At 53.9% G+C, this 10,847-nt stretch overlaps 8 protein-coding genes across 8 annotated transcripts in view; 3 read left to right on the plus strand and 5 right to left on the minus strand.

The window, feature by feature from the left end:
- Positions 1-14: 14 nt before the first annotated feature.
- SEPMUDRAFT_146121 (uncharacterized protein) lies at positions 15-1,295 on the minus strand. The gene is made up of 2 exons (XM_016903463.1): positions 389-1,295; positions 15-334 (listed from the first exon to the last, which is right to left on the minus strand). Exon 1 carries the CDS (start codon positions 1,220-1,222, stop codon positions 533-535), a length of 690 nt encoding a protein of 229 aa, XP_016765125.1. The 5' UTR covers positions 1,223-1,295; the 3' UTR covers positions 15-334; positions 389-532.
- Positions 1,296-1,534: 239 nt separating this feature from the next.
- Positions 1,535-3,165, plus strand: SEPMUDRAFT_146122 (uncharacterized protein). Its single transcript, XM_016903464.1, has one exon. It carries the CDS (start codon positions 1,545-1,547, stop codon positions 2,943-2,945), a length of 1,401 nt encoding a protein of 466 aa, XP_016765126.1. The 5' UTR covers positions 1,535-1,544; the 3' UTR covers positions 2,946-3,165.
- Positions 3,166-3,968: 803 nt separating this feature from the next.
- On the minus strand, positions 3,969-4,535 carry SEPMUDRAFT_113033 (cornichon; the record flags this gene model as incomplete). Its single annotated transcript, XM_016901011.1, has 3 exons — positions 3,969-4,128; positions 4,197-4,436; positions 4,519-4,535. The coding sequence occupies 3 exons, from the start codon at positions 4,533-4,535 to the stop codon at positions 3,969-3,971; spliced, it is 417 nt and encodes a 138-aa protein (XP_016765127.1).
- Positions 4,536-5,092: 557 nt separating this feature from the next.
- Positions 5,093-7,946, minus strand: SEPMUDRAFT_146125 (ATP synthase alpha chain mitochondrial precursor). Its single transcript, XM_016903465.1, has 10 exons — positions 7,781-7,946; positions 7,427-7,584; positions 7,309-7,365; positions 7,130-7,250; positions 6,640-7,074; positions 6,531-6,580; positions 6,259-6,296; positions 6,189-6,202; positions 6,065-6,135; positions 5,093-6,013 (listed from the first exon to the last, which is right to left on the minus strand). The coding sequence occupies exons 1-10, from the start codon at positions 7,850-7,852 to the stop codon at positions 5,374-5,376; spliced, it is 1,656 nt and encodes a 551-aa protein (XP_016765128.1). The 5' UTR covers positions 7,853-7,946; the 3' UTR covers positions 5,093-5,373.
- Positions 7,947-8,106: 160 nt separating this feature from the next.
- On the plus strand, positions 8,107-10,344 carry SEPMUDRAFT_56971 (DUF962 domain-containing protein). The gene is made up of 4 exons (XM_016909419.1): positions 8,107-8,290; positions 8,350-8,373; positions 8,430-8,489; positions 8,538-10,344. Exons 1-4 carry the CDS (start codon positions 8,258-8,260, stop codon positions 9,012-9,014), a joined length of 594 nt encoding a protein of 197 aa, XP_016765129.1. The 5' UTR covers positions 8,107-8,257; the 3' UTR covers positions 9,015-10,344.
- SEPMUDRAFT_32595 (uncharacterized protein) lies at positions 9,530-10,225 on the minus strand (the record flags this gene model as incomplete). The annotated part of the gene is made up of 1 exon (XM_016908503.1): positions 9,530-10,225. One exon carries the CDS (start codon positions 10,223-10,225, stop codon positions 9,530-9,532), a length of 696 nt encoding a protein of 231 aa, XP_016765130.1.
- A 171-nt stretch (positions 10,345-10,515) lies between the features above and the next one.
- The window catches only part of SEPMUDRAFT_160367 (uncharacterized protein), a 4,834-nt gene continuing 4,502 nt past the window's right edge, over positions 10,516-10,847 (plus strand). Inside the window, exon 1 of the mRNA XM_016907892.1 lies at positions 10,516-10,684. Coding sequence (XP_016765131.1) covers positions 10,679-10,684 — 6 coding nt within the window. The 5' untranslated portion in view covers positions 10,516-10,678. The remainder of the gene's footprint in view (positions 10,685-10,847) is intronic.
- SEPMUDRAFT_146126 (uncharacterized protein) overlaps positions 10,516-10,847 on the minus strand; it is a 4,834-nt gene continuing 4,502 nt past the window's right edge. The window contains exon 5 of the mRNA XM_016903466.1: positions 10,516-10,684. The gene's annotated coding sequence lies outside the window, so the exon portion shown is untranslated. The remainder of the gene's footprint in view (positions 10,685-10,847) is intronic.

The raw sequence follows: 10,847 nt of genomic DNA on the forward strand, positions 1-10,847 counted from the left end.
TCAATATCGAGCCATTGTGGTCTTAACTAGAGCCGAAATTTACATTTTGATGAGGCTCCAGCGTAGTATGCCGACTGGCAGTTTTCCTTCAGCGTCAGAGACGGGCTAGCTATATACTGATTGAAGCTCATGCCCACTCCACACTGACACGCTGTGCTCTAGGCCTCCCCATCTCCGACTTTGTTGTCGATCAAGTGCAGAGCTCTTCACTGTTCAGTCGACTCTACCACGAGTGTCTCCCCGTGCGTGTCGTCAATTTTTGCTGTTCAGTTGACTTCTTCTCCATGTTTGGTGGCAATGTCCCACAGAATGATGGAGTACCACACGAGCATATCTGTAGTTCAGTCAGTAGGTCACACATATCGAGATACGTTCTACTACGACTTGCCTCTACCATCTCGGTCGACAGAGGTCACCATCGATAAGAAAAACTAGCTTTAAGTCGAGACTGAGAGTTGAAGCCGGGAAGCGATGTGGAGTCAGCCAGCGGGCGCGAGTGCTTGAAAGAAGATCACATTTGAAAGAATTGATATCAAGTGCGGTCAGATCCATCAATCCGTCTTCGCGACGCCGGCGGCCCCTGCGCATCGCCACCTGCTGATCCCGAGAGCGCATCCATGATGATGTTGCGCAGTTCTTGCTGACCTTCCTCTGTCTCGAAGTCGCTCCTTGCTGCGAGCTCCTCGATTCGTCTCCTGAACTCCGGATCTGCGGCTTCTTCCTCCGGCATCATGGTCCCAATGTTGAGCTCAAGACCATTTGGTAGAGGCGGGGGATGATGACTTGAGTGGGCATCGCCGTTGGGCAGAGGGGTCAGACCATTGCCAGACGCTGCAGAGCCTGCCACGTCCCTCAAAAACGCAGCTACGGCCGGTTGCTCGTCATCGTCCGCGAGCTTCTCAGCAGCGACTTGACCCTCATCGTTGCGTGACTGCGGATCAGTCCCCAGATCGAGAAGTTCTTTCGCCATGGTCACATCCTCGACAGAAAACAAGGCCGTTTCGCCATCCTCGTCTTTGATGTTAGGATCGACGGAAAAGTCTTCAATCAGAGCCTTGAGTAATTCTGAATGACCGTAAGATGCAGCTGCGTGAACAAGACTATAGCCATGCATATCCTGCTTGTGGGCCAGAGCGGGATGGGCTCGCAATTTTTCGAGCACGACTACTGGTCGCTCGGGAACGAGATTGAGCAGTATATCGATGGTGGGGACCTGTGACATGTTGCTCCTGAATTTTCTGAGAGTTTCGTGGACATTCGTATCAAGGGTGAGAAAGTATGCTCGAGACTCTTCTGTCACCTTGTCATAAGGTAGGTAGGTATCGTCACTTTTTCACATGCAGAGTAGGTGAAGCAGGTCTATGTGGGGACTGCCGGCACTATACCGGAAATGGGATCAGGGTTACCCTACCCGAGTGTCTTAGCAGCTTAGCTAAGGCTCATTAAGGTAGGAGGTACATACCTGAGCGCACTCTCTACAGTAGAGACCAGTTGACAAACATCCTTCTGCTTTGTAGACAACACCAACCCACCTGCATTTCATCATGGCCGATTCTCCAGCATCATCCGATCTCTCCGATCCGCCGTCGGTCGATTCTGACGCCGAGGACCGGCTGAGCACACCGGCGCCGCCCTCGTCGCGGCCCAGCGTCGACATCGCGCACAACGAAGCAGACCAACCGCCCTCCAAGCGTCGCAAGACGGCTCAATCTTCGCTGGCGACGTTTGAAGCGGCGACGCCGCACCCCGAAGAAGACGACGAGAGCTTCAGTGTCTCGTCCGATGGCTACAGCAGCGCGCCCGGATCGCCCAACGATGATGAATGGAGCATCCGAGAGCAAGCGCAGACACAGTGTTTGTGGAGAGATTGCGCGTTTGGCACCGCGGAAAACAACGATGACCTGGTCAAGCACGTACAGAGCACGCATTGCGCGACGGGAGGCCCCAAGAAGACCAAGTATGTCTGCGAATGGGGCGAATGCCAGCGCAAAACGAGCAACCATCCTAGCGGGTATGCGCTCAAGGCCCACATGCGAAGTCATACCAAGGAGAAGCCCTACTATTGCCAGTTGCCAGAGTGCGACAAGGCCTTTACTCGCTCTGATGCGCTGGCCAAGCACATGCGCACCGTGCACGAGCCCGAACCTGTGAGAGGCACGGACTCAGCAGTGCCCGTCACAGGCAAGGGCAAAGCCCTCAAGGTCAAGAGCAATGGAGGCACAAAGAGCGCGCTTGTGCAAGACACCGGCCCCACGCACGACGAGGACGGCAATTGGGTCAACCCCTCGCCTCCCAATGACAATATCACATACATACCCGCTCACCACCCGATTACCGGGCAGCCTGGATTCATGATCCATTATCCGCCAGACATTCACTTCACGGCATGGGAAAGCAGTATTACGGCCGATCAATTAATGCGGCTGCTGCGGCGGCAGGTACATTGGGCCCAGAAAGAGGCGGAGGAATTGAAGAAGCAGGTAGAAGCTTTGGAACAACAAAAGCGGGAGGAATGGCAACTAAAGGAGATCTTGCTTGAGGGGACATTGGAAGCAGAGCTGGCACATGCCGACCAAGATCAGATGATGAGCAATGTGGATCTGCGTGTGAAAGAGGCAATGGCGCAAGATGTGGAGCCATCGAAGCTGTTAAAATGGACCAAAGGGGAGCCCAAATGGCGAACGCGGCCTAATATCCTGCAGCATGTTGAGAACGAGCCGGACACCGATGCCCCCAAAAAGGACCGCGGATCGAATTCCCCCTCACCACCTCCCACGGCAGCATCCGGAGGGTTCGATGGCGAAGCAGATCCGTTCGACAACTATCTGGCCGCACAAATGTCTCGTTACGAAGAGCGCGAGAGGATGCGAAGCGCACAGAGCACGCCTGCCAAGTTGCAACAACAACAACAACAACAACAACAACAAGGGGTTGGCGATGCCTGATGCTGATAATGATGATGATGATACTCTCGCCGCCCTAGCCGCTCTGGCTAGCATGATATAATCAAAGAATACCTTTACTCTTTCACTGTTCCTCCACGACAGATGGATATACCGAAGACATTGGTTTCGCATGAGACTTGAAAACAGTAAGGTAGGTAGGGAGTGGCAGGAACTTGCCCTGCTACCAAGTAGTTAATAATGGATGACGAATAAAACTAAGGGAGATGCATGGCACTATTCATCATATAAGAGGCCCGCCGAAATTCTTGGTGGTCAATGCCAATACATGAACCTTGTTGCATATTTTCCCCTAGAGTCCCTGACGTTCGTACATATGCTTACCTACCAGGTACGGTACTGTACCTTATCTTACCTAACCTAGCTTCGCATCCTCGTGCCGCCAGACATTGGTAGATAAGGTAACGGGTACATATATAAGACGAAAATTTCGTAGTGGTTTCTCTCGCAGCGGCTTTGTGAGTTGACAGACAGAGAGACAAAGTCGTTATCGCAGCTTCACCTTTGCGGGCGTCACTCTGAGTTAGCAACATTGGTACGCGCTGAGAGCTGTGAGGTGATGTCGACACTGGTACTTCAGGTTGTGACCAATTCGACTGGGGGCGTACGGCCAGAGGAGTGTTTGGGATGTCGGGGAAAAATGTCGTTCTCACATCTTCATGAATAATATCATGAAGTGATACCTTCTATCTCCCAGATATCTTCGAGTTACCCACCTGCTGCAACACTGTAGATGTCATGCAGACGGCCTCCCAATGCGCACCCGTCGTGTCTCGTCTGTATCGTCACTTGCCGTGCCTTTGCTCACGAAGCTGCCGAAACCATCCTCTTCTTTTATCTGTCTCCTATTACACCTCTGCCACCACGATCGTGCATCGATGGACTGAATTGGTCGAGTCCCACTCCGTGCCAACCACGTCTGCAATCGCGTCTATTGGGGCAAGCGGGCGTTGTTGACCGATCCGCCTAGGGCGAGTCAGAGCAGCATCTCAATCGGAACCACATCTACCCACTTTCGTCCCGGATTAGAGCGACAATCATGGAGTAGAGGTAGAAAAAGAACATGATCAGATGGAAGGCGAGCTTGCCAAACGACTCCTTCTTGTGCACGTTGAGCTTCCTGAAGATCTCAGTCGCGTCCAGCAAGTGCTGGTTCTCGTAGATCCTGTAAGACACGCGATTAGTTAGCCGTGGTTGTCCCATGTCCTGCGGTCTGTCTCGTGCTGCGCTCACTTCTTTCCGTTCCACGCAATCAATGGCAGATTCAGGAGCAACGGCAGCCAGTAGCCATTGATCAGGAACAGTATTGTCAGGAAGGCGTGGACGCCGGCTTCGGGCACAATGTAGGTGTTCAGGCGGTTGCAAAGGTCGATAGGATTGATGTAGTCGCATTCCAGATCGGAGTACATGATGGTGAAGAAGACCTGGAGGAACAGATTGACGGCATTGAGCAGCACTGCGAGGAGGAATAACCTGCACACGGGGGGCATACATTAGCACGGGGCGGGAGAGGTCGGTGTCGCTGTCATGCTGCCACAGCGTGCGGTGCACTTACCACGCCTCGCCCGACATATTGGCGGTGTGTGGCTTGCGCTGGAGGGGGTGGAGCGCGGGGCGGTGAGGGTCGGCGGCGGAGGCAAGGCAGGCGGGCGGCGACGAAGTAGCTGGAGTAGGTTGTTGGTGCGAATTAATGCGGTTTCGAGGTGTGCGTGTGCGTGCGTGCGGTCGGTTGGACGTTCTGGTGTCCCGCGTGGAGGGAGTGGAGTAGGGATTCTAAGCTAAAGGTGCCAGTTGAGTCTAGTTCTACCTACTTCTAGTGTACAGCTGCTGCTTGTCCCGACAACTATCCGAGTCGGCTGCGGCGTGACGGGGGAGATAGGGCCGGGAGTAGCGAGTATTAACTGGCACGGCGTCGACGACAAGTTACTGTGTGAGAATTCCCTCTCGTGCCAGCGCGGGAGTTGCGTGTGTGCAGTGTGAGTGTCGTCGTCGTCGTCGACATTTGTAGGTACATGTCATGTACCCTTTTCGCTTGCATCTCAGCCTCGCTCTGGTAGAAATACATGTAGTACGTCATCTTCGCAACGTCCCGGTTCTTTCTGCATGGGAGACATTCATGGCGGATAGGTGCCAAGGCATGTAGATACACGTGTGTACCTAGGTATGTTGCGTGCATCATATGGACTGACTGCTTCGAGTCTCACGAGTGACGCCGATGTTGAAAAAAAAGGGTCTCTGGACGATTCATGTAGTGTCAATGCCGCTCACAGACAAAGGAAACAGTTCTCGCATCATATCTACAATGCAACACGTCGCTTGCTGGCCGCGCTTTTGCTCCATCTCTCTTTAGTCTGTGAGCTCAAGCGTGCCTTTTTACTATACACGACCCATCCCAGGGACTAGTCTAGCTTTACGAGAAGCTCTTGAGGAAACTCTGCACAACGTCCTTGAGCTTGCCCTCGAGCTCCTTGCTCAGCGCACCCTCCTTGCTGATCTGGTCCAAAATAGCGCTCTCGTTGGTCTTCAGATGGCTCAAGAATTCGCTCTCCCACTTGAGCACCTTGTCAACGGGAAGGTTGTCGAGGTATCCATTAACACCGGCGAAGATCAGAGGCACCATCTCGTTGACAGCCATAGGCTGGTACTGCTTCTGCTTGAGAAGCTCCGTGAGACGCTCACCACGCTGCAGGGTTTGCTTCGTGGCAGCATCGAGATCGGAACCGAATTGAGCAAACGCGGCGACTTCACGGTACTGAGCCAAGAAGAGCTTGAGAGATCCAGCGACTTGCTTCATGGCCTTGAGCTGAGCGGCGGATCCGACACGGGAGACTGAAAGACCGACGTTGATGGCGGGACGGATACCCTTGTAGAAGAGTTCGGACTCCAAGAAGATTTGGCCATCGGTGATGGAAATGACGTTGGTTGGAATGTATGCGGACACATCACCACCCTGGGTTTCGATGATAGGCAGAGACGTGAGCGATCCACCACCAAACTTGTCGTTCATCTTGGCGGCACGCTCGAGGAGACGAGAGTGGAGGTAGAAAACGCTGGTGAGCCATTAGCAAGAATGTTGCATATATTTCGGCGGCTGTACTTACTCTCCAGGGTAGGCCTCACGTCCTGGTGGACGACGGAGCAGGAGAGACATTTGACGGTAGGCGACGGCTTGCTATTGGGAAATTAGTAGAGTATCGCGTGATGAAGCACAGAGGTCAAGTATACCTTGGAAAGATCATCTGTTCGAAAGTCAGCAAATGTTCAACAACGGCAACACAATGATACAAAAACGAACCGTAGATGATGACTGCGTGGGACGCATTGTCGCGGAACCTGGAAATGATAGTGAGCATATGCAGTTGACGGGTATCTTTGAGGGCGATGCGACGAAATCAGATGCTCAAGTTCATGCCGGCAGATTGCAGTGTGCCTATCCGTGATTGATATGACCCTCGAATCCGCTGCCAAAGATTGCGGATTCATAGGGTAGACCGACGGAGGGGAGTGTGTGCAGGGAAGCTGATCGCAAAACAGCAAGTTTTAGTATCGGGGGCAATTTTGACATACCACTCTCCCATAGCACATCCAGAGAAAGGTGCCAGGTATTGCAAAGGTGCCTTGGTAATTGTCAGCAGAGAATTCCAGTGGTCGCGATGACCATTTGATATGCACTTACAGCTTCGGAAGCCGTGGCAGCCACAATGATGCAGTACTTCATGGCATCCTGCTCCTCAAGTGTCTTGACGAGCTGGGCGACAGTGGATCGCTTCTGACCGACAGCAACGTAGATGCAGTAAAGCTTCTTGGTCTCGTCGGTGCCGTCGTTCCAGCGCTTCTGGTTCAACATGGCGTCCAAAGCGACAGCAGTCTTGCCAGTCTGACGATCTCCGATGATCAGCTCACGCTGACCACGGCCAATTGGCACCATGGCATCGACGGACTTGAGGCCAGTCTGGACGGGCTGGTTGACAGACTGTCGAGGCAAGATACCAGGGGCCTTCATCTGAGCACGGCGGCGCTCCTTGGTCTTGAGTGGACCCTTGCCATCGATCGGGTTGCCGAGGGCGTCGACGACACGGCCGAGAAGTTCAGGACCAACTGGGACATCGACCTACAGAGAGCATTAGCTTCTCCAATCGCGGCATGCAGTGTTTTGCATAACTCACAATCTCGCCGGTACGCTTGACAGTCTCGCCCTCCTTGACCAATCTGTCGGAACCGAAGAGCACAACACCGACTTGTCCGGCCTCGAGGTTCATGCACATGCCCTTGACGCCAGATGCGAACCTTTGTCCACAGTTAGCCGTCTTCACGTGACCTTGTACTGGGGATGCCAATAGCTTACTCGACCAGCTCCTCAGCTTGGACGTTGTTCATGCCGTACACGCGAGCAATACCATCACTGCGCATCCGTCAGTACACATGTGCTTATCCATTTTGTATCCCCTGACTCGACCGCATACCCGACAGTAAGGACGCGGCCAGTCTCGGCGAGACTCGTCTCCTCCTGAACGCCACGGATTCTCTGTTCCAAGATGGAGGACACCTCGGTGGGCTGGGCCTTGGTTTCGGAGGCATAGCCACGAGCGAAGGCGTTGACGACGGCGGGAGTGGTGCGTTGCTGCAAACAAAAAGACGTGAGGTTAGCGCGCGCTCCCTGTGTGCCTCGGGCGTGCGGCGCGGGCCTGCGCAGCTCCAATGCAGCTCCCAGACCGCTGTCGAAGGCCTCGGAGCGCAGACACGAGCCCATTGAGCTCGTCGGCGGTGGTATGGGTCGGCATTGGAGCTTTGCTGGTGGCGCGGAAGGGTGTACGTACGGCTGCAAATCTGCTGCTGGCGGAGATGGAACCGGCCGCGCGAGCGCTCGACCGGAGCGCGGTTCTGAACATTGTGATGATGCTCGGGATGCTGGTTGTGTAGACTGCTGCTCCCTCAGCAGATGATGGATGGAATTGTGAGCGGAGAGGGTGGGTGATGGAGATGGTGAGGTCGGAGAGCTTGCGAAGTCTTCACACCACAGGCAGCACGGGATCGATCGGAGCTTGTTCGCTCAACTTTTCCGAGCCTTGGCGCCATGGAGGTAGTCGCTACATGTCCCTCCTATGTACTTCCTGCGTCCGCTGCATCTCACACGTCGCTTAACAACCACGCTGCCCACTCTGCGGGGGCCGAGAGACTAAGAGCCACAATCCCTTTATCATCTATCTGCCTGTGTTTCCCCTCCATCTGGTCAGATTGTCGCTGCCACCTCCCCGAGCCTCTCAAGAAACAGTACGAAATCGTCGACTTCAGCCATGGCTCTGAACCTCGAGAAACAGCTATTATTTGTAGGTTGACCAGCAAAGGATATCGCCAGTCTGGATACAGACGCTGACACACGGCTTAGTATGGCTCATACCATCATGATCCGGTAACTTCATGATCTGCTACCTGACAACGATGCCCCGCTCAGACTGACAACCGTAGGTCAACGTGGGAATTCACATTGTTTTCGTACCGATACTCCTTCTCACAGGCTTTCTTTTTGTAAGCTCACCCACGGTCAAGGTATTATGCAGCGGCTGATTTTGGAAGGGCACAAACACTCCGGCTCTACCAATTCCCGAGTGGCTGACCGTGCCATATCTACCACCCAATCTAGGGACGATAGCCTGTCTGGTCTACTCGTCCCTCTACGTTCTGATGGAACCTGTCGCTGGCGCCATGCTAGCACCGTTGCTGTTGGGAGGCACGGCCTACGCCAACCACTTGACATCCACGTACGGCATGCAGGCCACTTACGCTGCCATCGGCGTTCACATAGTGTCCTGGCTGGTCCAGTTTATAGGGCATGGTGTATTCGAAGGCCGAGCTCCGGCTCTTCTCGATAATCTGGTGCAAGCAATCTTTCTGGCGCCGTTCTTTGTATGGTTGGAGGTTTTATTTGCGTTGGGCTACCGCCCTGAACTCAAGTCTCGACTGGACAATGCAATCGAAAAGGAACTGAAGAAGCTGCAATCAAAAAAGGCGGTAAAGCAGCCAGGAGACAAGGCGAATGGTCGAGCGTCGTGATGATATCCATTTACACCTACTTCAAGCCACTACGACCCAACGAAGAACGCAACACCTGTAGGCGTTTACACAGTAGCAGAATGAATATAACTGATACATATAGCGCTGTGTGCATAATGCTCTTTCGCCACTCGGTTTCGATTGAACCAAAGCAGGCGCATGTGATACCTCGGCTTGTGGGTACTTCTATGAGGCCTATGTACAGTCCCAAGCGAGGAGGCGTCACACTGCGATGTGGGAAGCTTGCTGATATCGAAGCTTGGGCTTTCCCTCACGCGGCATCTCGCTGGAACTCTGCTCACTTCTCGCAATTCCTGCAGGCGAATAATTGGGCTTCGTCGGTGTGAATGACAATATGAGGTGCCATTGCCAGTATTGATCGATAGGCCAGCCAGCCTCCACTGCAACCATCTCGCCGGTGCATTTGTAGCTCACTCTCGACGGAACCCCCGTTTCGACATGCTTCGTATTAGTGACCTGCGGCCACTCGATAAAGTCCAGGCTGCTGTCGGCTTTCACTTCACTCCCTGGGCTTGAGCGCTCTTTTCCAGCCTCGGTCGCCAATCCCGAAGACGTTGAACTGGACCTCCTTCAATGACAACGTCTCTTTCGTCCGCTGGTCTTCCCAGCACCGTCCCCTGCAATCTGCTGTCGTCGCCAGACTTACTGTGCTTCTTCTTCAATGCCGTGAAGAAATCGTCCTCCTTTACCACACTGCCTCCAACACCGATCAAGGGCACTGCGCCGGGAACATTGAGATCCTTCTCGAGGCCTGCCACTCGCTTGATCTCCCGATATTGACTAGAGTCGTACCATCTTGCAAACTCTCTCACGTCTTCCGTGTCCTCATCATCTCGCTTCCGCTTCTCCGCAATCATACGCTGCTTGCCAGCCTTGGGCACATCTGCCATTTCTGCCAAGGGAATGCGCATTCGCTCTTTCCAAGCCTCCTCTGCGGCGCCTTCGAGCGGGATCAGCACACCGCAGTCCGACAGAGCCATGCGCACGTCGGATATGGTTGGCACGGGGTCGTTGTGACTGGAGACGGCATGCTGTGCGGTGGTAGACGCGAGGAGGACGAGATGTCGTTCGGCTAGGTTGAGCAGTGTGTCGAGCACTGATGGCTTGGTGCTGTGAAAGCCGGCAGCACGTAACGTATGAAGAATGGCGGGTCGCAGCAACGCGCGATGCAGATCGTGCGATTGCGACATGTTGCAGTGGCGATTATGGCCTGGGCGGTGTGCGTGAGGTCGTATTAATGCGCGTCGATTGAGGCGCGCGCGCGAGCAGACGACGCCGTTACATGTGTCGTGGTGGCAGTGACTGGCGGTAGTCTGACCTGGACCCGTGTAGACGCACAGACGGTTCACGCATGTGCAAGTAAACTCTACCTCCTACATTCACTGCAAGTACGATCCTACAGCCTGGCTTACCTTTTATAGATCTGGCATGACGTCGCATCGGTCGGCTTCACGACTGGTTGACATGGCCGTAGTACTACATTACCTTATTCAGATGAACACACAAATTCCATGCTGAACTTGTCTCCCACATAACATCATTACAGAGCTTTACCTACCTGTACCCTCTCTACTTCCTGCCTACCTCAAGCCACCTCACTCTCTCCAGTAGAGAATCCGGTATCGTTCACGGATCAGCAGACAATGAATGTATGTCAGATCACAATATCCGACCTATATACCTAGGCACGCCGTAGAATACAGTGGAGAGGAGAGAGAGAGAGAGAGAGAGAGAGAGAGAGAGAGAGAGAGAGAGAGAGAGAGAGAGAGAGAGAGAGAGACGACGACGACGACGACGTACGTACGACGTACG

This window comes from Sphaerulina musiva, assembly GCF_000320565.1.
Source record: "Sphaerulina musiva SO2202 unplaced genomic scaffold SEPMUscaffold_1, whole genome shotgun sequence".
Classification (NCBI taxonomy): Eukaryota; Fungi; Ascomycota; class Dothideomycetes; order Mycosphaerellales; family Mycosphaerellaceae; genus Sphaerulina; species Sphaerulina musiva.